The sequence below is a fragment of the Panthera leo genome, chromosome D1 (assembly GCF_018350215.1).
Source record: "Panthera leo isolate Ple1 chromosome D1, P.leo_Ple1_pat1.1, whole genome shotgun sequence".
NCBI classification, from domain to species: domain Eukaryota; kingdom Metazoa; phylum Chordata; class Mammalia; order Carnivora; family Felidae; genus Panthera; species Panthera leo.
In genome coordinates, this window is record NC_056688.1 from 1,926,969 (window position 1) to 1,954,557 (window position 27,589).

The window sequence follows — 27,589 nt, forward strand, 5'->3', positions numbered from 1 at the left end:
TATTTATCTTAGGGTAAGCGGAGCTGCGCTCTGCACATAGGTCGTGGGTCGGATGCATGGTAAGTAATCACAGGGCTTTCCTGGAAACATGTTATGTGACATCTGACACAGTAGCCACAGCCACTCAGGTAGTTCGGTTTAATAAGTGCAGGGTCCCTTCGAATGTGCGGAGTTGAATGTAAAAAATCCAGTATCACATAAGCTAGGGATGAACAAGTGGTAATGAGCATATTTTCTGAAGATGACTAAGTGAGTGTTACCCAGACTGAAAGGGAGATTGACCTGGAAAGCGTAATCATGTGAATAACCGATACTTCAGTACTTGCCAGTATCTGTTTTCAGTGGTTGTAAGTTCAGTGCTTACCGAAAAGCTGGTTTCCACTTGTTCACATTTAGGACTACCGTGCTCTCATCGAAAAGCTTCCGGAGGACGACAAGCCTAGTTTCTTCGGTCTTCCTGCCAACATTGCTCGCTCGGCTCAGCGCATGATCAGTTCTCAGGTAACCTAGGACAAGGGGTGCTGGAGGGAAATGTCGCTCGGGAGCCTGAGAGCAACAGGATGAGACTTGCTTTAATCTACAGACCCCACAAGCTCATACTGAAAATTTTTATTTTATTTAGCACAGTACATTCCGGTCCCACCCTAAATAAATTTTAAAGGAGCCAAATGGCTCTATATTAAGAGATTTGTCAAAATTAGTAAAATAACACACTGAACACTATCGCCTCATCCAAAATATATGTATTTTACCTCTTGTGATTATTTTCAGGCTACTTTTTTTTAAGTTTTTAAATTTTAATTCCCGAATTTTTAACCATACAGTGTAGTATTAGTTTCAGATGTACAATATTGTGACTGAACGCTTGCACACATCACCTGGTGTGCGTCACCGCAAGTGCCCTCCTTCACCCCCATCCCCCACCCACCTCCCTGCTGGTGACCAGCAGTGTGATCTCTAGAGTGAGGAGTCTGTTTCTTGTTGCCCTCTCTGTTTTCCTTTTGTTCACTTGTTTTATTTATTAGATTCCACACATGAGTGAGATCATATGAGATTTGTCTTTCTCTGACTTATTTCACTTAGCGTAACACACTCTGGTTCCATCCACGTCGTTGCAAATGGCAAGATTTCATTCTTTTTGATGGCTGAGTAATAGTCCTCTGTGTGTGTGTGTGTGTGTGTGTGTGTGTGTGTGTGTGTGTGTGTACACACCACATCTCCTTTATCCATTCATCAGTCGAGGAACAGTTGGACTCTCTCCGTATTTTGGCTGTTGTCGATAGTGCTGCTGTAAACATCTTCTTTGCACCTTTCTATGTAAGATAAACCTTTTTTTTTTTTTTTTTTTCAACGTTTTTTATTTATTTTTGGGACAGAGAGAGACAGAGCATGAACGGGGGAGGGGCAGAGAGAGAGGGAGACACAGAATCGGAAACAGGCTCCAGGCTCTGAGCCATCAGCCCAGAGCCTGACGCGGGGCTCGAACTCACGGACCGCGAGATCGTGACCTGGCTGAAGTCGGACGCTTAACCGACTGCGCCACCCAGGCGCCCCAAGATAAACCTTTTTAAACAGAAAAGGATACTGCAGAAGAGTCAAAACTTCCTTAATTATTAGAAAATGTATTGGCCATCCTTACTGTGTGTGTCAAGAATTCAAAAGATTGAAATAATTTCTTTGGAAAATGACTAAAGAGTATTTTTCAGTGTCTGTTATTTTACCTGGCATGCCTTTCATTTAACATCAACATTGCATTTTTAAGCCATCTTTTGGCATTTTACGATTTTTTTGTTTAGGTCAGTGTTGGCGTTTCCTTTTTAAGAAAGAAAAAATGAGGAAATGGAATGAATAAGCAGCTTGCAAGTTAACAGGATGCTAATGACATGTTTTCCTGGTCTTCTCAATGCTAGCCAGGTGTGATTGCTTGAGGCGGTGCATCACAGGATCGCCTGGTCTGCTTTACATGGGATGTTTCAGTCAGAGGCTCCTCCCAGATTTAATAGTGGAAGCATGAATCACGTAGGCATTGTATAAGAATCATGATCTAGGAATAAAGGAGAAAATGAGGATGTTTTGAGGAAATGAAGGCTAGTTCTGGTCATAAGACATTAGCAGCAAGGAGAAAAATAGATTTGAAAACTGGTTTGTAGAATCCCTTTTGTCTCAGAACAGTTAGTTTTCCTAAAATGATGTCCTGTACCGTGTGCACTCCTGACATCATATTACTAAGCAGTGTCAGTCAATAGCTTTACTTAGGTCTTTTTTAAGTCATGATTTTTGTATTCTCCCATGTAGTGTCGTTTAGGTCCTTGTTAATACACGTTTATCATGACGATGGTAGTGGTGGTGATAGTTTCGTACTTACCTGCCTTCCGAATTTGGCTTTGCTAAGCACTTTACATGCATTACCTCATTTAACTCTGAAAACAATACTGTGATATGAGGGTCATTATTGAACTCACTTTACAGTTGAGAAGATCGAGGCCACAGGAGATTATTTTTCCCAAGATCACACTCTTAGTAGGTGAACGAACCGGGTCAGTGAGCATGAGTTCACGTGCACACAGCCCGGCCTGCCCCCATGGCAGTTCCAGCCCTCTTCCATCATGAGAGTCCATACTTCTCTCCATAGAGGTTTCCTGTTTCGCACCGCCTCCTTTTCGTGGGGGAGAAAAACCCTTTTGCTAGGTAAACGTCTTTGGTAAAATAGTCTTTTTTGCATTTTGTCACCTGTTGACCTAGGAACTCAGGTCATATCTTAATGACAAACCTGTATTTTAATAAACTTTATGAATGGGGAGTCTGGAAGATAAGTGAATAAATTAATGAAATATTTGAAAAGTTAAGAAAATCTCAAGTATCTTGACATTAAAATGTAATGCAGTTTAAATGAGCTGCCTGTGGAGTATTATCCGTCATCTGTATTCTCAGGAATCCTTCAGAGCTTAGAAATTGCTTTATAGCTAGACTTAAGAGTCTTTAGCGCAAGCAACAGTTTTTGCCCAAATAATTCCCTAATTCACTGCTTCATGAAAGATGTACCACTTCCTCATTGTGATTCAAAAGTGCCATCGTGATTTTATAGTGAATATTCATTACAAGACTAAGTAGAATTTGTGTCCATTGTTGATCTAAATACCATGGTACCTGCGTATCTTAAACTCATGGTGATACCTTAAACTCGTAGAGGATGAGGCCGTGCAGAAGAGGGGCCATCATGACTCCTACCCACGCAGTGTGTGCAGTGGGACAACATCTGGCACTGAGGCTGGTGGAGATCAGGTACTCGCTACAAATGTTCATTCACTTTGCAAAGAATTGAGAAAGTAGCAGCATAAAAAATTACAGCTGCAAACAAGTGAATAAGACCGTGTGATGGATGAAGGAACCTCATAGTATTTCTAAGGCTTGGGGATTAAAAATTCCCACCAGAAATTGGATATTAAGGTATGTAAAATCGATAAGGAACGTGAGGCTTTAACCATATTGGTGAAACCTCAAAGCCAGGATGAAGTACTCGGAGAAGTAACAAGGTTATCTACTTGGTTCTTGTGGGAGCCATGTTCCGTAACCACACACACTTGTCTGCTCCAGTAACACCCAGCCCCGGTTCGTGACTCCACCTCTTTACATTACTGTTCCCTTCACAACAACGGGCCGTAGGTCTGTAAGATCTCAGAGATCCAGATCTCTTGTTTTCTCTTTCTTTTTCCCAGATTTGTCTCCTTGTCACTGTAAAAGCAACAGACCCACGTCTTTACCGTTTTTTTCTTTTCTTTCCCTCTTTTTATATTTAACTGTTCACCCACGATTGCAGATGTAGATTAATCCTCAAACTGACATAATTGTTTTTCTAAGTTAAAGCCTGGAAAATATCTGAGGGTGGTGGTGCCGGGCACTTACATGATAATTATTTGGCAAGTTTATCTTCAATAGGTGGATTGCTAAGCAGCATCCAAGATGTGTAAAATAGGACTGTTGAGGAGCGGGGCTTTGGAATCTGTTTTGGCATGAATTCGTAGGCACCCTCAACTTTGAAAGCATCTGTACTACAGTTGTGAGAAACTGAGAATTTCTCACGTTGCTATTCCGAGTCGCACGAAATCCTCACATTCGTTTATCCCTGGATATCTGAATGGCTTGCTCTTTTATTCCCTTTAGGTGACATCATCACGAAGGCCTTTCAGACTTACTTTAAATAGCAACTTCCCACAAACCTTGGTACTGCTTCTCCTTTGAATGGGCTTCATTTTTCTCTTAAGATGCATGTTTCTGCAGGACCTGTGTGTTTTTCTTTATTTCTGAAATTTTTACTATCTTTTCAAAACACTGTCTTTGATCTATATAAAGGATTACATATGTAACATATATATATATATATATATATATATATATATATAAAATTCATATTAAAAAGTATGATGATGTGGGGCGCCTGGGTGGCTCAGTCGGTTAAGCGTCCGACTTCGGCTCAGGTCACGATCTTGCGGTCCGTGAGTTCGAGCCCCGCGTCAGGCTCTGGGCTGACGGCTCGGAGCCTGGGGCCTGTTTCCGATTCTGTGTCTCCCTCTCTCTCTGCCCCTCCCCCGTTCATGTTCTGTCTCTCTCTGTCTCAAAAATAAATAAACGTTAAAAAAAAAAAAAAAGTATAATGATGTAATGAGACTCCTAAACCAACAGGCAAGAACAAGGATATTACCAATAGCTTGAATCAACTTACATGATTCTTCTGTTCATCTCCCTTTCTGCTAAAGGAGCTACCATTCACTTTTGTTTTAAACTTCTTTAATACCTTTGTACTTCTTAAACACTTGTATTACATGCATGCATTTACACACACACACACTTGTTCTTACAAGTATATTGCTTCCTTTAGATAATTAAAAAAATTTTTTTTAGGGGCGCCTGGGTGGCTCAGTCAGTTGAGCCTCCGACTTCAGCTCAGGTCATGATCTCACAGTCTGTGAGTTTGAGCCCCGCGTCGGGCTCCTTGCTGACAGCTTGGAGCCTGGAGCCTGCTTCAGATTCTGTGTCTCCCTCTCTCTCTGACCCTTCCCCGTTCATGCTCGCTCTCTCTCTCTCTCTCTCTCTCTCTCTCAAAAATAAACAAGAGAGAGAGAGAAAGAGAGAGCGCGGTCGGCAGGGGGAGCCGGGGGTGGAGAGGGAGACACAGAATGTGAAGCAGCCTCCAGGCTCTGAGCTGTCAGCACAGAGCCTGATGCGGGGCTCGAACTCATGAACCATAAGATCATGACCTGAGCCGAAGTTGAATGTTTAAGCGACTGAGCCACCCACGTGCCCCGCTACTTTTCAAATCATAAAACAGTGTCTTTCATGTGGTGTTCTAGGACTAGCATATCTCATTTTACATTATTTTTCTAAGGTGTGTAGGTCACTGGCTTAGCTGTAGTTTCATTCATTATTACTGCAGTATAATCATAATAACATCATGTATATTACATAATGTACATATAATTATGTAAATGCCGCACTGTTACACACGATGTTGCTGTGTACCTGTGTGTACATCTCATGGTCTGTCGAGTGCAGGAGTTTCTCACGATGTGCATCCCCAAATGGACCGTGTGCGCATGGTTTCAGTTCTGTGCTACTGTACACTGTCCCCAGAAGGTCTTGTGTCCACACCCTTTAATTCCCACCAGGTGGTATTTTTGGATGCCTTCATATTTGTTAAACTGATGGGTTACACTGCTATCTCGGTGTGGTCTTAGCTTGTATTTCTTAATTTTGAGATTGAATATCCTTCTGTGTATTTATGGGCCATCCCTGATTTTTAAGTGCAGGGACAGCAGTGAGACAGATGTGTCTGCAGCCCATTTGGAGGGAGCGACATGGTGGGATGTGAGGCCAGGAGACAGCAGGGGCAGCGGGGGGCCACACAATGATGAGCCTCGTGACTGAAACACCTTAGGAACTGGCCTGCTGTGTGGCGCTGACCTTGGGGGATAAGACCTGTCAGAGAGCTGGTGTGGGAGGGACGCCTGTGCTGCTGCTCGAAACTGCCAGCAAGTTTGGGGAGGCAGCTTTTACTGATGAAATCCCTTACTAGCTATAATTCGTTTAGAAAAAGAGGTTCAATTAAGTTAGCTTACTTATTTTCCTACAAGAGCTATATATTTTTAAGTGTGAGCTACGTATTCAGTTTTTTTTTCCCCTAACATGGCGTGAAGTTCCAGAACTTTATGATTCTTTAAGACTCAATAGCAGCTTCATAGCAAAGTTCTTAAAAGGATTTGTGTTCATTCTTTTTTTTCTTTTTTTTTATTATGAAATTTTATTGTCAAATTGATTTACATACAACACCCAGTGCTCATCCCAACAGGTGCCCTCCTCAGTGCCCATCACCCACCTTCCCTTCCCTCCCACCCCCCATCAACCCTCAGTTTATTTTCAGTTTTTTTGAGTTTCTTGCGGTTTGGCTCCCTCCATCTCTAACCTTTTTTTTTCCTTCCTCTCCCCCATGGTCTTCTGTTAAGTTTCTCAGGATCCACATAAGAGTGAAAACATATGGTATTTGTCTTTCTCTGTATGACTTATTTCACTTAGCATAACACTCCCCAGTTCCATCCACATGCTACAAAAGGCCATATTTCATTCTTTCTCATTGCCAAGTAGCATTCCATTGTCTATATAAACCACAATTTCTTTATCCATTCATCAGTTGATGAACATTTAGGCTCTTTCCATAATTTGGCTGTTGTTGAAACTGCTGCTATAAATATTGGGGTACAAGTGCCCTTATGCATCAGCACTCCTGTATCCCTTGGGTAAATTCCTAGCAGTGCTATTTCTGGGCCATAGGGTAGATCTATTTTTATTTTTTGAGGAACCTCCACACTGTTTTCCAGAGCGTCTGCACAAGTTTGCATTCCCACCAACAGTGCAAGAGGGTTCCCGTTTCTCCATATCCTCTTCAGCATCTATAGTCTCCTGATTTGTTAATTAGCACGACCCTCGAGAAAGTCGAGATAGAAGGAACATACTTAAACATCATAAAAGCCATTTATGAAAAGCCCACAGCTAATATCATCCTCAATGGGGAAAAACTGAGAGCTTTCCCCCTGAGATCAGGAGCACGACAGGGATGTCCACTCTCACCGCTGTTGTTTAACATAGTGTTGGAAGTTCTAACATCAGCAATCAGACAACAAAAGGAAATCAAAGGCATCGAAATTGGCAAAGATGAAGTCAAGCTTTCAGTTTTTGCAGATGACATGATATTATACATGGAAAACCCGATAGACTCCACCAAAAGTCTGCTAGAACTGATACATGAATTCAGCAAAGTCGCAGGATACAAAATGTACAGAAATCAGTTGCATTCTTATACACTAATAATGGAGCAGCAGAAAGACAAAGAAACTGATTCCATTCACAATTGCACCAAGAATCATAAAATACCTAGGAATGAACGTAACCAAAGACGTAAAAGATCTGTATGCTGAAAACTATAGAAAGCTTATGAAGGAAATTGAAGAAGATACAAAGAAATGGAAAAACATTCTGTGCTCATGGGTTGGAAGAATAAATTGTTAAAATGTCAACACTACCCAAAGCTATCTACACATCCAATGCAATCCCAATCAAAATTGCACCAGCATTCTCCTCGAAGCTAGAACAAGCAATCCTAAAATTTGTATGGAACCACAAAAGACCCTGAATAGCCAAAGTAATATTGAAGAAGAAAACCAAAGCAGGAGGCATCACAATCCCAGACTTTAGCCTCTTCTACAAAGCTGTACTCATCAAGACAGCATGGTATTGGCACAAAAACAGACACATGGACCAATGGAATAGAATAGAGACTCCAGAATTGGACCCACAAATGGATGGCCAACTGATCTTTGACAAAGCAGGAAAGAATATCCAATGGAAAAAAGACAGTCTCTTTATCAAATGGTGCTGGAAGAACTGGACAGCAACATGCAGAAGAATGAAACTAGACCACTTTCTTACACCATTCACCAGAATAAACTCAAAATGGATGAAGGACCTGAATGTGAGGAAACCATCAAAACCCTAGAGGAGAAAGCAGGAAAAAAACCTCTCTGACCTCAGTCACAGCAATTTCTTACTTGACACGTCTCCAAAGGGAAGGGAAAAATGAACTATTGGGACCTCATGAAGGTAAAAAGTTTCTGCACTTCAAAGGAAAGAGTCAACAACACTAGAAGGCAACCGACAGAATGGGAAAAGATATTTGCAAATGACATATCGGATAAAGGGCTAGTATCTAAAATCTATAAAGAACTCACCAAACTCCACACCCGAAAAACAAACAATCCAGTGAAGAAATGGGCAGAAGTCATGAATAGACACTTCTCTAAAGAAGACATCCAGATGGCTAACAGGCACATGAAAAGATGCTCAGCATCACTCCTTATCAGGGAAATACAGATTATGTTCATTCTTAATGATGGTTTTTCTGTTGCTTAAGATTGCGGATTAATCGCTAGTATAATAATTTTAGCAATGTTGGATTGAATGGCTTTTATGAACTCGGCAGCTGCACTTATCCTGACTCAAAACGTTTTTCATCAGTTATTAGGGAAGTCTCAAGTTGCTGGTAAATTTATTTTTTGGAATCAGGGAGCCCAGATGCTCTTCTCTGTTGAATGTATTTCCTCATATTTCAGGAGCTTGTTTGTAAGTCACAGCTTCGCCAACAGTGCCATCAGCAAAGAGAGGTGGTGTGTACTTTCCTGCACCACGTATCGACTTCTGACTGTTAGGTGTAGGCTGGTCCTAGTTAGAGTACCTGCTACTTTTCAAGTTCTGAGACCACTCGAGACAAAAACAAAAGGATCAAAAGACATTCTCAGTCTCTTTAGTTTTGTGACTTGCACAATGATGTCATATTTGTTATTTTTGAAAGTTTATAAAGAAACGCTAAGTTCACCAATATTATAAATTTGATGTTTTGCTTACATGTGTTGTTTAGTAAGAAGTAAAAATGCCTCTTCATTTGAAAAATAGCTCTTAAAAAGGAAACAAACTTTTATCTTTGCTTTGTGAATGGTATTTCACGATCATGAAAGAAAAGTTGAGAAAGAATGTTTTTCTTTATTGAATAATTCTCAATAATAGGGAAGGAATGGCAGAATTTGAAAAATCATTTTTACAAATCTTAATAAAATCATTGATTCATAAAATCACGATTCCCAGTTTGAAACCACTACTTGGAAGATTGATGGGGAAATTTACAAGAGAGAGATTATTTGGTGCTACTTGAACTCAGGGACCGGCCTGCATGCCGACAGCAGTCGAGCATGCTCCCTGTGCCTCCTGATGTGTCGCAGGATGAAGTACGCTTCCCGAAAATGTCTTCTAAAAAAGTGAACTTGAATCTGATTGAGATTTTAGAACTAATTTTTGGTTATCAGGAAACACCAGGAGTTAAGGGAACAAAATAAAAACAGTGGATCCAGAATGTGAGACATTCTGCAGGACAACTGACTCAGTTTTATCAACCTGTTAATGACATTCAAAAAAAAAAAGGAAGCTCAGAGAAACTGGTCTATGTTAAAGGACTTAAATACATAAAACTGCATGATCTTTTGTGGATACTGATTCAAGCAATCTGAAACAAATGTTGAGGCCATCAGGGAAATTCAATATGGACTAGGTGTTACGGGACCCAAGGGAATTTTTTTAACAAATGTTTGTTTGTACTGACCCTAAACACCACTCTTCCACTTTCCTGGTTATTCTCTGAACTTCTTAACATTTTTTAAAAATTGTAATTGCATGTATGCAATGCAAAAATATCCTGTTTCATTTGTACAGTGTAATGATTTGACTTTTGTGTAATTGCGAACCGATCACCGTAAGTCTAGCTACCATCTGCTGCCACACAAAATGAATACACTATTACTGACTTTAGATCCCATGCTGTATATTCTACCCCTAGCACGTAACTGTCACTGGAGGTTTGTGCCTCTTCATCGCTGTCACCCAGTTTTGTCCACCCTCACCTTCTCTGGAAACCACCATTCTGTTCTCTGCATCTAGGAGTCTGGGTTTTGTTCTCTTTTTCAGGTTCTACATATATATGAAATCATACAGTATTTGTCTTTCTTTTAGCACAGTACCCTCAAGGTACATCCATGTTGTCTCCATGGCAAGCTCTCATTCTTCATGGCTTTGTATTGCATTATATGTATGTATTATGTTCCATATATATCATGATACATACTTATATGTGTATAAAGTATGCACACATTTATTCACCATATCTTTATTTAGCCATCCATCTATCAGTGGACACTTACATTGTTACTGTATCTTGGCTGTTATAAATAATGCTGCAGTGAATGTAGAGGTGCATTTGAAAAGGTGCATTTTCAAATCACTGTTTTCTTTGAAGAGATACCCAGACATGGCATTACTGGATCGTATGGTACTTCTATTTCTCATTTTTTGAGGAAGCTCCATACTGTTTTCCCAAGTGGTCACCCCCGTGTACATTCCCCCAGTAGTGCACGAGGATTCCCTTCTTTCCACATCCTCACCAATGTATTTTTTTTGGTAATAGCAAGTCTTGTAGGTGTGAGGTGCTATCTCATTGTGGTTTTGATTTGCATTTCCCTGCTGATGAGTGATGTTGAACATCTTTTCATGTGTCTGTTGGCCATCTGTAGTTCATCTTTGGAAAAGGTCTATTCAGGTCATCTGCCCAGTTTTAAATCACATTGGTTTTCGGTGTTGAGTTTTATGAGTTCTTTCTAAATTTTGGATACTGACCCCTTATCAGATAATATAGTTTGCAGATATCTTCCCATTCAGTATGTTCCTTTTCAGTTTGTTGATGGGTTCCTTCACTGTGCAAAAAAGCTTTTTAGTTTGATGTGGTCCCGTCTGTTTATTTTTGCTTTTGTTTGCTTTTGTGGTTGTCAGATTCAAAAAATACCACTAAGACCAATGTTGAGGAACCTACCAACTATGTTTTCTTGTAGGACTTTGATGGTTTCATGTTTTAAATTCAAGTCTGTAATCCATTTTTAGTTACTTGTTGGGTGGAGGATAAGAGAAGTCATTTCATTATTTTCCATTTTGATGTCTAATTTTCCAACACCATTTACTGAAGAGACTGTCCTTTCTCCATTTGGTATTCTTGCCTCCTTTGTTGTAAATTAATTAACCACATACATGTGGGTCTCTTCTTGTCTCTCCATTCTCTTCCATGGATCTATAAGTCTATTTATACCAGTACCAAACTGTTTTGATCACTACAACTTGGTGGTATAGTTTGAAATCAGGGAGTGTCGTAGACTCTTAAGTCTCAAGTACTCTCTTGTCCAGCAAGAGAGCAGGACACAGGATTAAAAGAGAGAGATGGCTAATATCCAGGAAAAAACAAGAGCCCCTAATAAAGGTCCTTGTCCCGTATTTATTAAGATCAGAAGGCTTACAAACGAAGGCTTACAAACAAAGGCTTACAAAGAGACAAACTGGGAACATTAACTTGGGGATGCAAGAGGAAAGGAGGGTTTTGAAGATACACGGTGTTTAGGGTTTTGGTCAATATAAAATCCTGGCACCTGGCAGATGGGCAGATGGTTAACGGCAGGCAGGAGGTGCCGTGTCTGTGTATCTTAGCTGGCCCAGGGGATGAGACAGATAGGGGGGATAACCTGAGGGTTGACAGGCCACCTTTTCTTTTGTTAACCATCTCTGCTCTGGGCTGCTTCACCCGTAGCGCAGTGGTCTATAGCCCTATTTACCTGTTTATCTAACTTGGTCCTTTCCTCCTGTGAAAGCAGATTTCTGCTCTAGTACTAAATTGGGGGGCATTTTCATCCTGATTCCTAATCTTGCTTATCTCATATATCTTTGTATTGGGTGCCTTTGCTCCCCTTTCTATTCTGGGGCCTTTGCCCCTCCCTCTCTATTCTGGGGTCCCTGGCCTGTCCCTCCTTTATGCTGGGCATCTTATTTTGTTTACCCAGGCGTGGGTGAGGGCACCCCATGGCTTTGTAATTCTTTATGCCTTGTTAGCCCATTGGTGCAAGCCCAGGGAATTTCTAAGCTTATTCCCCACAAGGGAGCATGTTGCCTACAGCATTATTCTTCTTTTCAAGACTGCTTTGGCTGTTCAGGGTCATTTGTGGTTCCATACAAGTTTTAAGACTGTTTGTTCTGGTTATGTGAAAAATGCCATTGGAATTTATATAGAGATTGTATTGATTCCTTAGATTGCTTTGGGTGGTGTGGACCTTTTAACATTTGTTCTTCCCATCCATGAGCATGGAAGGTCTTTCCATTTATTTGTGTCTTCTGTTTCTTTCATCTGTCCCATTGTCAGTGTATGGTGTATTTTCACCTCCTTGATTATATTTATTCCTAGGTACTTTATTCTTTTTGATCAAATTATAATGTCTCTTTCTGATGTTACATAATTTGTGTATTAGAAACACAACAGATTTATGGATGTTGATTTTGTATCCTGCAACTTTATTGAATTCATGTATCAGATCTAACAGTTTTTCCATTAATTCTTTAGCTTCCTGTATATAGTATTGTTATGTTCAAATAGTGACACTGTTACTACTTTACAGTTTAGATACTTTTTTTTTTCCTTGCCTAATTGCTGTGGCTAGGTCTTCCAATACTGTGTTAAATAAAAGTGGCAATAGGGGGCGTCCTTGTCTTGTTGCTGTTCTTAGGGGAAAAGCCTTGATCTTTTTTTCATCGAGTGTGTTGTTAGCTGTAGGAGTGTCCTATATGGGCTTTATTATATTGACATATGTTTCCTTTTTACCCACTCTCTTGAGAGTTCTTTAAACCAGATATAGATGTTGAATTTTGTTAAATGCTTTTTCTCCGTCTATTGAGATGATAATAGGATTTTTAACTTTTAGTTATGTGATGTACCACATGGATTTGCAGACGTTGAATCATCGTTACATTCCTGGAATAAACCACACTTTATCATGAGTTATCATCCTTTTAATGTATTATTGTGTTTGGTTAACTTTTTTTTGTTTGTTAACATTTTATTGAGGGTTTTTGCATCTATGTTTATTAGTGATATTAGCCTGTAATTTTTTTGTAGTCCATCGCTCTACCACTGAGCTATATCGCCATGACCTGTAATTTTCTTGTAGTGTTCTTGTCTGCTTTTCTTACCAGGCTGACACTGGCCTTGCAAAGGGTGTTTAAAAACTTTCACTCCCCTTCAGTGTTTTGGAAGAGTTTGAAAAGGATAGTTATTAAATCTTGTTTGAATGTTGGGTGGATTAATCCACTACCTATATATTTTTCCATTGAGATTATTACTCTCATATTTTTTGTTACTAATTACTGCCATCTTTTCAGTTTAAAGAAATTTCTTTAACATTTATTGTACATCCAGTTTAGCAGTGAAGTTCTTAGCTTTTGCTTATCTAGAAAATTCTTTTTCTTTCATTCAATTCTTAATGATAACCTTGCCAGGTGGAGCATTCTTGGTTGGAAGTTTTTTTCCTTTTAGCACCGTTGAATGTGTCATACCCCTCTCATCTGCTAATGTGAAGAAATTGATGGTAGCCTCATGGGGTTTCCCTTGTATGTGACAAGTTTTTTTTTTCCTTGCTCCTTTAGGAATCTCTCTTTATCCTTAACTTTTACCATTTTAATTATAATATGTCTTGGTCTAGATCTCTTTGGTTTCATCTTATTTGGAACTTTGCTGGCTTTTCCGTCCATTCCCTTGCCCAGATTAGGAAGTTTGCACCCCTTATTTTTTCTGATAAGTTTTTTGTCCCTTTATCACTCTCTTCTTCTAAGATCCCTATAATGTGGATATTATTCTGCTTGATGTTGGCCTCCACAACTTTTAAGATGTATTCACTTCTTTTAATTCCTTTTTCTCTTTGTTGCTCTATCTGGGAGAATTCCGTTGCTTTGTCTTCCAGTTCACTGATGTGTTCTTTTGCTTTATCCAGTCTGCCATTAAACATCTCTAGTGTATTTCTAGTGCAATTATTGTATTCTTTAGCTCTGTGACTTGTGTTTGGTGCGTTCTTATATTTTTTATCTCTTTGTCAAAAGTCTCATGTCTTCATCCGTTCTTTGAGTTCTTTATCATCCTTATGACCATTTGACTTCTGTATCAGGTATATATTTGGCTTTGTTTCATTAAGTTCTTTTTATGGAATTCTGTCTTTTTCATTTGGAATGTATTCCTCTATGTCCTCATTTTGCCTGATTATCTGTGTGTATTTCTCTGTACTAGGTGAAACAGCTTCAAGTCCCATCCTTGAAGGAGTGGTCATATGTAGATCATTCGTGGATCCCAGGTGCACATTCTGCCATGGGCACCAAGGCCTGTACTCTGGGGGTGAGGAGTCTGTGGTAGAACCCTGGCTGCAGTGTTAGGTGGGCGGGACCCCCACCGAGCTGTCGATCAGCCACGGCTATGGGGGAGAATGAGAGGGGAATCACGTGCCCCCAGCTGGCTGGGATAGGGCCACATTGAGAGGGGGTGAGGTGCTTGCCTGGCTGTTAGATATGTGGCTGTGTTACTGGGGCAAGACACTCACCCTGTCACTGTTATGCAGCTGTAGCACAGTCAGCTGGGACCACAGTTGGCAGTGCTAGAAGGATAGAGAATGATTGCCAGAATTGCACCTGCTAGTGTCGGCATTAGCAAGGTGGAATGAGATTGCAGAAATGATGCCCACAGTGCTTTGTCCCCAGTAAGAGTCCCAACTTGTCCCTGTCTTTCCAGCTGTCAATTTAAGATTAGCAAGTAGGTCTCCTTCACCAGTGATCTAGGTGCTGTTCAGACTGCTGCTTTTGCACTTGGTCTGGGGTCGGTGTCTTCTTCAGGAGGTGTCTTCTGTTCCAGATGTTTCTGTTTCTCCTCCTTAACTATTCATTGCTTTCCAAAGCCCAACATTTGCAGGGCTGTGTCTTTGGTATAGGGCCCAAGGTTTGGGGTGCCTCATGGGGAGGAAATACTTCTCTGGGGAGGTCCCTCCTGATTGTGGGGTTTTTAGTAAGGGATGTCTACCTCTTCTACCCATCTTGAGGCAGCTCTTGTAACCTGTGTTTGAGGAGGCACCGTTCATCAAGTTTTCAGAACTTTTTCCAAGGACATGATTCCATGTATATATATATATACACACACATATATATACATATATATATACACGCACGTATATATATACACGCACGTATATATATACACGCATGTATATATATACATGCGTGTATATATATACGTGCGTGTATATATATACGTGCGTGTATATATATACATGCATGTATATATATACTTGTTAGAACCTCACAACATCAAGATAATATTCCTATCACTCCTGAAGTTTTCTGTAACTCTGGAGTCTTTTCCTCCTGTCCCCCCTCCCCTGTCCCCTTCCACTACTGATTGCTCTTTTGTCATTTGCAGATTCATGTGCATTTTCTAGAGTTTTACTTAAAAGTATTATACAATTAAGTACGCCCCTCTGTCTGGCTTGTTGTTCAGCGTAATTATGTTGGTTGTGTGTATCAGGAGTCTGTTCCATTTTCTTGCTGAATGGATGTACCACAGTTTGCTTATTCATTTGCTCCCTGAAGGACGTTCCTATGTCCAGCTTGAGGCTTTACTAAAGTGACGCTGCCACTTGTTTGCGAGGCTGCAAATACATTTTTTTTATTTGTGTGTTGGATGTGTATATATAACATAATGTATTTGTCCGAAGTTGTATATAAAACATTACTATGTATTATTCATAATTGAGTGTTCAGCCTCCTACCTTGGTATTTAAAACTGGTATATTTTTCTAGTCCCAGTAAAATTGAAACATCTTCGTTGAAAGGGAAGTTCATATCTAATTTGCTTAATTAGATTGTATAACCTAGGAGATCTCCTGAAATTTTAATTTCAGGCTTTCAATATATTGCCTTGAAAAAATGGTGATATGAGTTCTTAACATGGTGGAGTGAATATACATTTCCTTTTTGATCTTGAGTGAAATCTCATCTCACAAATCACAGTTTGGTCTTGTGTGTGAGCAGCATAAATATTTTTATTGAAAGACGTGAGAGACGTAGAGGACGGTTTTTTCCTTCTTATTAACATAAAGATAAACTTCCGATGTTCTTCCAGAGCCCATTCTCACGTGTGAGTGACTGCTTCCTTTCTGCGGCATGTGGGAGTTGAGCAAGGCTTGTTACACCCTGTTGCACTGGGGACACACCCCGCGGGAGTGTGAAGATCTTAGGGGTGGGGGTGAGAGGACTGAATGAGGAACATTTTAAGGGTTCCCCAGTTACTGTTGATAAAAGACATAATACTTGAGCTGAAGTTAAAAAGTATTATTATGTAATAAATTTCTATTTATTTCAACTACAAATAGAAAAATATATAGTGTATATAGCATGAATATAATATATGTGAAAACATTATAAGTTACTTCATTTTTTGCTAAATTGTATAGTCTGGGAAAATGATTCAAGCTTTTTTTCTTTTCCAGTCTCTCCACATTTAACTGCCTTTTCTTGTTTCTTGGGGTAGCTAGATCCCTGTGTGCATTATTGAATAAAAGTCATGATAGCCAACATTGCTGTCTTGCTCTGATTTTAAAGGGTTTCTAACATTTGATTATAGATTTTAATATTTGCTGTGTTTTGTGGATACCATTTTTAAGGCTGCATTAATCTGCTTGGGCTATTTTAACAAAACACAGATCTTTCTTGGCTTACGGTGTGATGTAACATCTTGGTCAACCCCTCATGAGCTGACAGTATTGTAAGTGGGATGCGTTTGATACACCTGATCCAGTAACATCATAGCTTCCCTCACCTCCGTTAAGCGTGCTCAGAACACTTACATGAGCCTACCGTCAGGCATTCTTCTAATGCGAAACCTATTGTAGAATAAGGTGTTGAATGTGCCGTGTAATCACTGAGTCCTGTTCTGACAGTGAAGAACACAACGGTTGTGAGTGTGTCCGTTGTTCACTCTTGTGATACCCTTATTTACCACACTGCCGCCAGCCTTGTGAGAGAGCATCGTGGCGCCTGTCCGGAGCCCAGGAGAAGATCAGAATTCGATACGTGGTTCTTACCGAGGTAGGATGTATCACGTTGGCATCATTGTCAGGTTGAAAGTTTTCAGTCGAGCTGTCCCAAGCTGCGGCCATCTACCACAGACAGGGCAGCTGAAACTACAAAATGTATTTTTTCACAGTCCTGGAGACTGGGAGTCTGAGATGAAGGGGCCGGTATGTTCAGTTTCTGGTGCTTGTAGATGGCAGTCTTCTCACTGTGGCCGTCTTCTCACTGTGGCCTCGCATGGCTTTTCCTCTGTGCATGTTTGCAGACAGACCGAGGTTGATTGAGAGCTCTCTGCTGTCCCTTCTTCTGCGGAGACTGGCACTGTCAGCTCAGAGCCCCACGCATAGGACTTCATTTAGCCTTAACTGCTTCCTCAGAGGCCCATCTCCAAATGCTGGGGACGCGAGCTTAACTCTGAATTGCGCTGGGAGTGCAGACACTCAACCCACAACATGGGTTCAAGGAGTTTTCTGCTTTTCTTGATGATTCCGTCAGTCTTCGCTGCACAGCCAGCCATCCCAAAACTTTGTGACTTGAAACAGTCATATTTATTGCGTGACTTTTTTTTTAGGATTCTGAGGGAGGCTGCGTAATTTCTCCGCGTCCATCTTTGGCATTGCACACGAGGCTGCCCGCATCTGTGGGGCTGACGGGGCTGGGAGGCCCGAGGCAGCCTAGTCATGTGTGCAGATGACCCTGGCTCCCGGCTGGGGACATTTGGTTTCCTCTCCCAGAGGCTGGTGTGCTGTTTCGGGGCCCCAAGGCCGGAGTGGGAACTGCTAGTTTTCTTCAAGTGAAGGCTTTGGAAGTCACGTGTCGCTTCTGCCTCGGTCTGTTAGGCAAAGCGTGTCGGCAGATGAGCCAGCTTACAGGTGGTGGGGCAGAGCAGAGGAATTCCATTGCGGATTCCAGTTTTTCCTCTCCTCCGTTTATGTGGTGAATTATATTTCCTGTGATTAATCCATCCGTTCAAAATTGTCATGTGTGTCTTTTTTAGAGGTTGATTGATATTTATTTGTGTCTGTGTTCAGGATTAAAATTGATCTTTGAACATCTTTTATTTCTGGTAGTGTTTTTCCTAGTCTCTGTTACTTGACTCGAGGATCGCTGCCTCGTTTCTAGTCCCTGAGGGGTTCGTGTGCGATCTGAGCTCCTGTGACGTCAGATCCCTCAAGCGAACTGCTGGTGTCTGCGGTTAAGACGGTGGTTTTTAACTTGTCATTTAATTTTTTAAACTATGCCCCTGATTTAGTTTTGCTGTTATTTCTTGAGGCTCTTTTATTAGTTTATATATTCCTAGGAATTTCTGTTGGCCAAATTTGTAACTTTTTATGGCATAAAACTATTCAAAATAATCTCATTAATGTCTTTCAGTCACTCCTGTATCTGTAATTATATTCCTTTTAAAATTGGATTTTAAGGGGCACCTGGGTGGCTCTGTTAAGCATCCAACTTCAGCTCAGGTCATGATCTCATGGTCAGTGAGTTTGAGTCCCACATCAGGCTCTGTGCTGATAGCTTGGAGCCTAGAGCCTGCTTTGGATTCTGTGTCTCCCTCTCTCTCTGCCCCTCCCCCACTCACTTGCGCACGCTCTCTCTCTCTCTCTCTCTCTCAAAAAATAAACATTAAATTTTTTTTTTTAAATTGTATTTTTATTTTTTTTTTATTTTTTTTAATGTTTATTTATTTTTGAGACAGAGAGAGACAGAGTGTGAACAGGGGAGGGGCAGAGAGAGAGGGAGACACAGAATCGGAAGCAGGCTCCAGGCTCCCAGCCCTCAGCCCAGAGCCCGACACGGGGCTCGAACTCACGGACCGCGAGATCGTGACCTGAGCTGAAGTCGGACGCCCAACCGACTGAGCCACCCAGGCGCCCCAAAAAATTGTATTTTTAAAATAAACTTTTAACTCATTTTATCTTTATCTTATATCACCCAGTATACTCAGAAATCTCATGATTTTATTAGTCCTTTCAGTAAACTGACTTTTTTTTTTTTTTTTCAAGAGAGAGAGCATGAGCAGGGGAGGGGCAGGGAGAGAGAGAGAGGGAATCCCAAACAGGTTCCCTTCTGTCAGTGCAGAGCGCGGTACAGAGCTAGAACTCAAAACTATGAGATCATGACCTGAGCCGAAATCAAGAGTCAGACACGTAACTGACTGAGACATCCAGGTGCCCGTGACTTTTGGTTTTTTATCTGCTCTCTTTTCTGTCAGTTGTCTTTTCATTAAATATTTTTTTCTCCTTTTACTTCCATCTCCATTTTCAACTTTGTTATTTAAGTTTGGCTCAGTTTTAAACTTTGTGTCTTTTTAAACATAAGCCTTTGCTGCTGTAATTTTCTTCCAGCGTCTCATTCACTGAAGTTTGATGGTGTTGATGTGTGGAATGTTCATGATGATGGTGTTTCCAGCAGCCCCCACTGTCAGCCCAAAACCGTGGTGGAGCAAACCGTGTGTCCCAGTCTTTCCAATCTGGGTTTCTGGGTCTTAACTTTGGAACTCTGACCCTTAGGAACTGGATTCACATAGGGGACATTTTACAGAGTGATTGACCAGTATGGCTTACCAGTGTCAAGGGTATGAAAGCCTTTCCTCGACTGTCATTGTTTTGGGTGGGACTACGGATAAATTACAACTCAATACGATCCCAGATTCTCCTCAAACAGAAAAAGGACATTCGTGGAAAAATTGGTGAGGTTGAAATAGGGCTTGTAATAGCTTAGTTGGTAGTACTGTGCCTTTGTTAGTTTCCTGGTTTTGATCATTGTGCGCTGATTGTAAGATGCTGACGTAGGGGGGCACGGTGAAGTCTCTGAAGGGAGTTCTCTGTACTATTTGTGCAACTTTTCTGTCAATCTGAAAGTCACGCATAATAGCAAGTAAATCAGCAACGCAAGCTCCAGGCCCTTTCGGAGGGGCCGCTGTCACAGGGCAGATGCTGCCTTCTGGATGCATAGGTCTAGATGAGCTGCACCACCATGGTTCACTCAGGGGCGTGGAATCACGGTATTGTATGCATGAGGCTGTGAGAACGCTGCACTAGCCACACTAGATTAAAATAAAATACTTAATGGTAAAAATACAGGCTTCCCTTAATGTTCCAGGTACTTCAGTCATAAATCTTAAAAGGTTTTTTTGTTGATTCTGTTGTGTAATTGTGGTTTTACACGTGCTGTGTTACAGGATTTCTCCAGGTGTTTCGTCTGACGCATCCCTGGAAACAAATATGTAATCGGTTCAGTTTCTCTGAAAGTCCATTTTCTCATCTGTAAATTGAGAGTATTTGTTTTCAAATATTGTATTCCCTCTCATTCCAAGAAGGATGACACCAGAGGTGACTTAGAAAATGTAAGCAGTCTGTCAGTGTAACATTAGTACTGGACACAGTCAGCCACAGAGAAGACAAGGGAAGGAAAGGAAAGCCAGGGAAGCATTTTATGCCAAGAGAAGGCAAAATGAACAACAAAGTAAATGTGTTGTTTGTGGAGAATCCCACCCTGTTTGGCACCATTTTAATGGAGTGTTAGCAAATAAAGTACTTCTTAAAAAATATTGATTTATTTTTGGGAGACAGAGGGACAGAGTGCAAGCAGGGGAGGGCCAGAGAGAGAGAGAGACACAGAATCCGAAGCAGGCTCCAGGCTCCGAGCTGTCAGCACAGAGCCTGATGCGGGGTTTGAACTCACAAACCGTGAGGTCATCACCTGAGGCAAAGTCCGACACTCAACCAACTGAGCCACCCAGGCATCCCTAAAGTAGTTTTTAATTGGTTTAAAATGTAAATAATGGGAAGGTTTTATTACCTGTGCTTTTTAAAAAGATAAATAAATATGTGAGATTTTGTAAAAACAAAAGATGGTCCACAATTCTAAGTTATAGGTCTATTCTCATGGTAAAAATATATCATTATGTATTTGAACTCTCTTTTTATTAATCTGTTTGTTAAAGATTATAGTATATTATCATAGTGTTATTAGGAAAAGCAAACCTCACATACTGTTTTTCTAGGACAGAAAGCATGGCCTCTTGAGCTGGCAAGTATTTTATTCTTAAAATAGCTTTTAGCATCTTGTAAAAAAGTTTGCATCTCTTTTCCTTTAGACATCCCTTTGCATCCTTATTTGTTTTCTGGCTTGTTTAACAAATTTAAAATACAAATAAGTGATAGCGAATGTTACCAGAGTTAAAATAGCACTTCTTCTGACTACCAACTAGCGGTGTTTTGTGGTGTGGCAAAGTTGATGAATTAGCTGCTGTTGTAGGGTTCAGCTAGAGCAAATGAAAATAATTTATCAGAAAACCAAAGAAAATGAAACCCTGAATCACCATGATTTTTTCAAGATTGGAGAATCAATCAAAAGCTCTAGAAGTAACTTGAGTTTTACAGCATGATGGTGGATGTTTAACAATTGAGTAGTGTGTTGATTTTGAAAGATTTATGGCCCTTATTTTGTTAAGAACTTTACTAATACAAGCATCCAACAAATATGAAATATAACCCAATCTGTTAAAAAAGGAAAAGCAATCTACATCTTTCAAATCTTGCAATCTACATCTTTTATTTTTCAAAAAATAAAACAGAAATGTAGTCAGCATGCTGCAAAGGTTGGTGTTAAAAATAGTAGCTTTGGAAAACACATGCCTCTCGTTTTGGGTTTATTTTATGTCAAAGAAGCACTGAGAGCACAATTTTGACATTGAGTTGAAGTGCTTGTAAAGAGCAGCCCGCAGATACCGCGCTGATTTGTACCCACCCTGATACCTCCAGCCCGGTATCAGTACCCTCATTACCTCTGCCTCGTTGCTGGAGAAGTAGCAAGTCAGTTATCGTTGCCGAAGCCCATGTCACAGGGCACAGTGTTAGGAAATGTGTGTGAGTGGATTTCGATGCGGATCAGCAGAAAGTCACGGAAGGGGCGCCCCCAGTGGGAAGCACTGCGTACCTCGCCTGGTTTGCACCCCGCCCCCGTCTGTGCGTCTTTCATTAGAGTCTTCCTGCAGAGGAAACATTTACGTGGCAACTTAACGTTAATACAGAGCGCGAAAACTTGGGTTTGTAATGATTTGTACCAACAAATAATTACTTAAAATTGTTTCACTCTTTGATGTAGTGTGGTATGCTGTTTACTATCTTTCCTACCATTGCCTCTTTTCAGAAAAACGATCTTTAATCAATCAGCATGTTGAAATTATAAAGTTGAGTCAATCAAACTGAAATATATTTTTCTTTATTTTTTAACTGCTTAAGTAAATCAGTTACATGTTAAGGCAATTGAATAGAGATAATGGGATTAAAACTTGTTTATATTTAGTCTCTATTTTTATAAAACAAATATAGCTATTTTTGGACCCATACTATTTCTCTCTTTTCAATATTTGTGCTTATTATGTTTTTATTTTAGGTTATTTCACAGTTGAGGATCTTGGGCAGATCAGTAACAGCTGGTTGCAAATTTGATAGAGAAATCTGGTCTAACGAACTGTCCCCTGTCCTCAATCTCTGGAAGAAACTAAACCAGGTTAGTACTGGAACAGTATTTGGATCAGGCCCCCTTTTTTCTCCCTGTCCTTTTTTTCCAGTTTTATCCCCAGATTTTCCCTGATGGTAAAATTCTGTGTTGATCTGCCTCTTATGTACACCAGTGTCCTGGAAGGAGGTGGGGACATAATAGTAACAGAAGCAGATCAGCCCAAGAAGCGGGGTGACCCGTGCGATTGTCCTATCCTGGTGACGTGCCAGGTCATCCCCTGTACCTGCTGTACGTCATTGTATTCGCTGCTTGCCTTGTCTTTCCTCTTTCTGTAAAGTCAGCGCCTGCTGGTGAAGGTGGTATGTTTCACAGGACTGACAGTGCTGAGGAGAAACAGTTCATCGGCTGGAACCCACTTAGTTTTGTATTGTAGGGTAGTTACGGTAGATGATGGAGTAGTTGCTCACGAGGCAGTCGTTAGCATATTGTGGTTCCTGTTCTTATTGAATAGGGATTTATTCTTTCGAATTCAAAAACAAAACTATACAGTCCATCAGTTTACTGTTAGTGTAAAAATGCCTCTCAGATCTAACCTTTTAAAATGAGGGATGTCAAATAGAGCTAATTTCAGAACCTATGAAAAAGGTTAAAAGCTTCTAAAAATTCAAAATCCTCAAACCTACACTATTGTGATTTTGAGTTGTTATGACATTCTCAACACATGGGGACCATCAGGAATCCCAGGAAGCACTGACCCCAGCTCACCGGGATCACTGCTTCCATTCGGATCGCCCCACTGGTAAAGCTCGACACAGTCAGTGTGAGGGGCGTCTAGCAGGGACAGCGCTTCATGCCCTGGTGTCCTGCGCCATGCTCCCCTCTGCCCGGGCCGTACAAGGAATCACCTTGCTCGTATTCCTGATATGGAGTCATGGTCCTGATCCGTTCTTTGTACTGGTTCACAGGAGAGTTACTATTCTTAAACCAGCCTTTGCTTTCCTTTAAATTAATAACCAGGAGGGGAAGTGTGGGAAGTTAAATGCATTTAGTGCCACAGTCCTTTATTATACAGGGAAATTTGACTGCCTTTTTCCCTCAGAAGGCTTGATTTTACAAAGGAATTGTATTTTATAATTTTGGGATTATGTTTGTATTATGTTTGGATTTAGCTTTCTGAGTGGTGTTTACATTGTTTGAAACTAAAGAAAGAAGGAAGTAGAAGATGACCATGCATTTTGGGTTAATTTGCAGCCTTTATGAATCATGAACTGGTTTTATCATAAACTGCAACAGAAGCAGGGAAGAACAAATGACTTCTGCTTTGTGAAGTGAACTTGAATGTGAGACATCACTGAGAATGGTTGGCCAGCACTCACATCTATAAGTGCATAGGCACTAAGCGTGTGTGAACTTTCTTTTGTGTGAAATGTAGTCCTGGCACTGGGAGCTGCGGGAGAGTCAGCGTCCTCTCAGGTGGCATCAGATGGGTGGGTGTGGAAGAGACAGGCGTGTTCGACATTGCTCAAGGTCTGTCTGGATCGAGCATAAGGACCACTTTCCATTACGAAGACAGGATCAACGGGGTATCTCAGCCATGCTGGATGGCAATTTCAAGTTCTTAGGGGGGTGTGTGTGTGCGCCACAGAAAGAGAGCAAGCGAGAGAGAGCACAAGCATGCTACCAAGACTAGAAACCGACCTCACGGTCTGTTGCCTTGGGTAGTTTGCACACGTTAACAGTATTTGTTCTTTGAATCCATGAGCACGGGATGTTTTTCCTTTTTCCTTCCCGTGCCATCCTCAGTGTCTTTCATCAATGCTTTCCGGTTTTCACAGTACAGGTCATTGACCTTCTTGGCTAAGTTTATTCCTAGGTATTTGGTTATTTTTGGTGCGCTTGTAAATGGCACTGTTTTCTTCATTTCTCTTTCTGTTACTTCATTGTCAGTGTAGAGAATTGCACCTGATTTCTCTATGATTTCTTATCCTGCAACCTTATTGAATTCATTTATTGAGTAGTTTTTTTGGTGGTGTCCTTTGGGTTTTCTACATATGGTATCGTATCATCTGCACATAGCGGAAGTTTATTTCTTCCTTACGAAGTCAGATGCCTTTTGTTTCTTTTTCTTGTCTGAATGCTGTGACTGACTTCCAGTAGTGTATTGAATAGAAGTGGTGAGAGTGGGCATCCTTGTCTTCTTCCTGAACGTAGGCTAAAAGCTCTCAGTTGTTCACCCTTGAGTACGGTGTTACCTGTGCATGTTCTTATGTAAGGCCTTTATTATGTGGAGGTATTTTCCCTCTAAACCTGCTTCCTTGAGGAAGCATGGACGGATGTTTTTATCATGGACGGATGTTGTACTTTGTCAGATGCTTTTTCTGCATCTATTGAAAGGATCATGTGGTTTTTATCCTTTGTCTTGTTGATGTGGTGTATCACGTTGATTGATTTGTAAATACTGAACCAGTCTTGCATCCCAGGAATAAATCCTCCTTGGTTGTGGTGAATGATTTTTTTTAATGTGGAATTGGATTCAGTTTGCTAATACTTTGTTGAGGATTTTTATATTGATGCTCATCAGAGTTATGGGCCTATAGTTCTTATTTTTCTTGTCTTTATCTGGATTTGGTGTCAGGGTCATGCTGGGCTCATAGAATGAATATGGAAATTTTTCTTCCTTTTCTATTTTTTGTAGTAGTTGGAGAAGAAGAGGTATTAACTCTTCTTTAAATGTTTGGTAGAATTGATGTGTGAAGCCATCTCGTCCTGGACTTTTGTTTGTTGGGAGGTTTTTGATTACTGATTCAGTTTCACTGCTGGTAATCGGTCTGTTCAAATTTTCTATTTCTTCCTGCTTCAATTTTAGGAGGTTATGTGTTTCTAGAACTTTATCCATTTCTTCTAAGTTGTCCAATTTGTTGGCATATAATTTTTCATAATATTCTTTTATAATCCTTTGTATTTCTGTGCTGTCAGTTGTTACTACTCCTGTTTCATTTCTGGTTTTGAGTCCTTTGTGTGTGTGTCTCTCTCTCTCTCTCTCTCTCTCTCTCTCTTCTGATGAGTCTGGCTAAGAGTTTTCAAAGAACCACCTCCTGGTTTCATTGATCTATTGTTTTGTTAGTTTCTATATCATTTATGTCTGTTCTCATCTTATATTTTCTTCCCTCTATTGATTTTGGGATTGTTTGTTCTTCTTTTACTAGCTCCTTTACGTATAAGGTTATTAGGTCTTTTTATTGAGGAAGTTCACTGTTAATCCAATTCTTATTTCTTTGTAACTGATTAGTATTTTTCCTCTAAGAATGTTCTGTCTCTTATATCCTTACGTTTTACCATAGTATAAACAGGTGTGGATTTGTTTGTATCTGTTTGTTTGATAATCTGAGCCCTTGTAATTCCAAGTGCCAGCCTTTGTACTGGAACCTGTTTAGCTCTGTTTCCAACACCAGCTGGACTACATGCTGTATCATATCAACTACCTTGCTATCCATGACTGTGGCTACATATTGCTGTTTTTAGCCCTGAAGTGGTGACGTGTTGGACAGTGATCCATTCAGGGCAGTGATAAAGTCAGCAACCCTGAATTCTCCCTTGCCTCGCCCCAGCCTGGGGCCCAGCCCTCTTCGGCGGTGGGTCACCGTACCCTACTGTTTACAAAGGTCTCCCAGATGTTCCCATTCTCAGGGTCCCATCTTCTGGTGTAGTGTTCTCTTGTTGTGTCCAAGACAGGATTCGCAGGTGGGACATAGTTTTCTCTCCTGTCTGGAAACAAGCGTAACTTTTAAAATTTCATTCTAATTTTTGTTTGTAAGATAAATATACATTATTTCAAAATTACCATTATGTTAAACTCATACTGGCCATATTAATGTAGCAAGTATCTTACACTTCATTCTGCTACAATTTGTTTTTTATCTCTTCCGTTTCCTTCCTGAATTTATTGTCATAATTTAGACTTCTGTTCTCTCATATGGATAACAGAAAACTCCAGATTTGACTCTCATTCTAATAGATGCTTTCTCAAATCATATTTCTTATTATTATCACATTAATTTTACTAAGGGAAAAAGACTTTTTCACCACATGGCTCCATATCCAACCTTACTCCTAAGCTTCTTTCACAGTCTAGCAGACCTGAGTGCTGGGTGCACAAACCACCTCAGATTTGTGTATGAGGAGTTTCCGAGGGCTGTTTCCATATCCTTGAATAGGCTCACCATGCCAGCCACAGTGATGGCCAGATAAGATCCCTGCATTTTACTCCTTTTCCTCTCCATGTTTCCCAATACTAATTTATAACTTGCACAACAATTCTCATGAAGGTTGTATTTTAAACCAGGCAAATTAAGATGTGGCCCTTAGGAAGAGGAATTCTGTTTTGTAAGAGTTTTGAAATTTATGCATGTAAATGTTTCAAATGCAACAACTTAGTACTACATTCCTTTTTTAGTTTTTCATCATTTTTTCTATGAGGTTATGGTTAATTACTAGCTAAACTTAAAGGTTAACTATATCTAAGCAATAATAATAGTTTTTTGAAAAGTAATTATAAGGGAGTCACCCAGGTCCTAATCTTTTCCCATTAAATAGCTAGGAGACATTAATTGAATCACTTCTGGACTCTATGTGAGCTTTTTGTTAAAAAGGGACGCCAACCTCTTCTCTGCATTCATGCATTAACTCATTTTTCATTCATCAAGTATCTATTGATGTTTCTCTTAGATGCTATGTGCTATGGTTTGTTAAGATTTGATAATAATACTCAAAAATAGAGGTATTACAATGTTTTGGGGGAGCCCAGGTGAAGGAATGCTTAATTCTGCTGAAAGGAAGCCAGGGAATGTTACATGATGAGCGAGAAATCCTCTTGGTTGAAGACAAGGTGTGGTGTCGCAGAGAGAGAGAAGAGTGTGCCATGTGTGTTAGTCTGACCCGTGAGGGACAGGAATGCTTGGAGCAGAGTGACTGGCTGCACAGTCAGGCCTCTTCTGCAGGACTGGGTCGCAGTGGGTACGCGTCATTCGCCAGTGCTGTGGCAGCGCAAGCGCGG

The 27,589-nt window shown here is 40.5% G+C and overlaps 1 protein-coding gene across 3 annotated transcripts in view; it reads left to right on the top strand.

Annotated features, from left to right (window-relative positions):
- The window catches only part of DYNC2H1 (dynein cytoplasmic 2 heavy chain 1), a 342,439-nt gene that overhangs the window by 215,512 nt on the left and 99,338 nt on the right, over window positions 1-27,589 (top strand). For all 3 annotated transcript variants that reach the window (XR_006193953.1, XM_042906646.1, XM_042906647.1), the window contains exons 82-83: window positions 397-501; window positions 22,468-22,584. Coding sequence is in view for 2 of the 3 variants with exons in the window: in XM_042906646.1 (XP_042762580.1) it covers window positions 397-501; window positions 22,468-22,584 (222 nt within the window). In the remaining variant the exon portion in view is untranslated. The remainder of the gene's footprint in view (window positions 1-396; window positions 502-22,467; window positions 22,585-27,589) is intronic.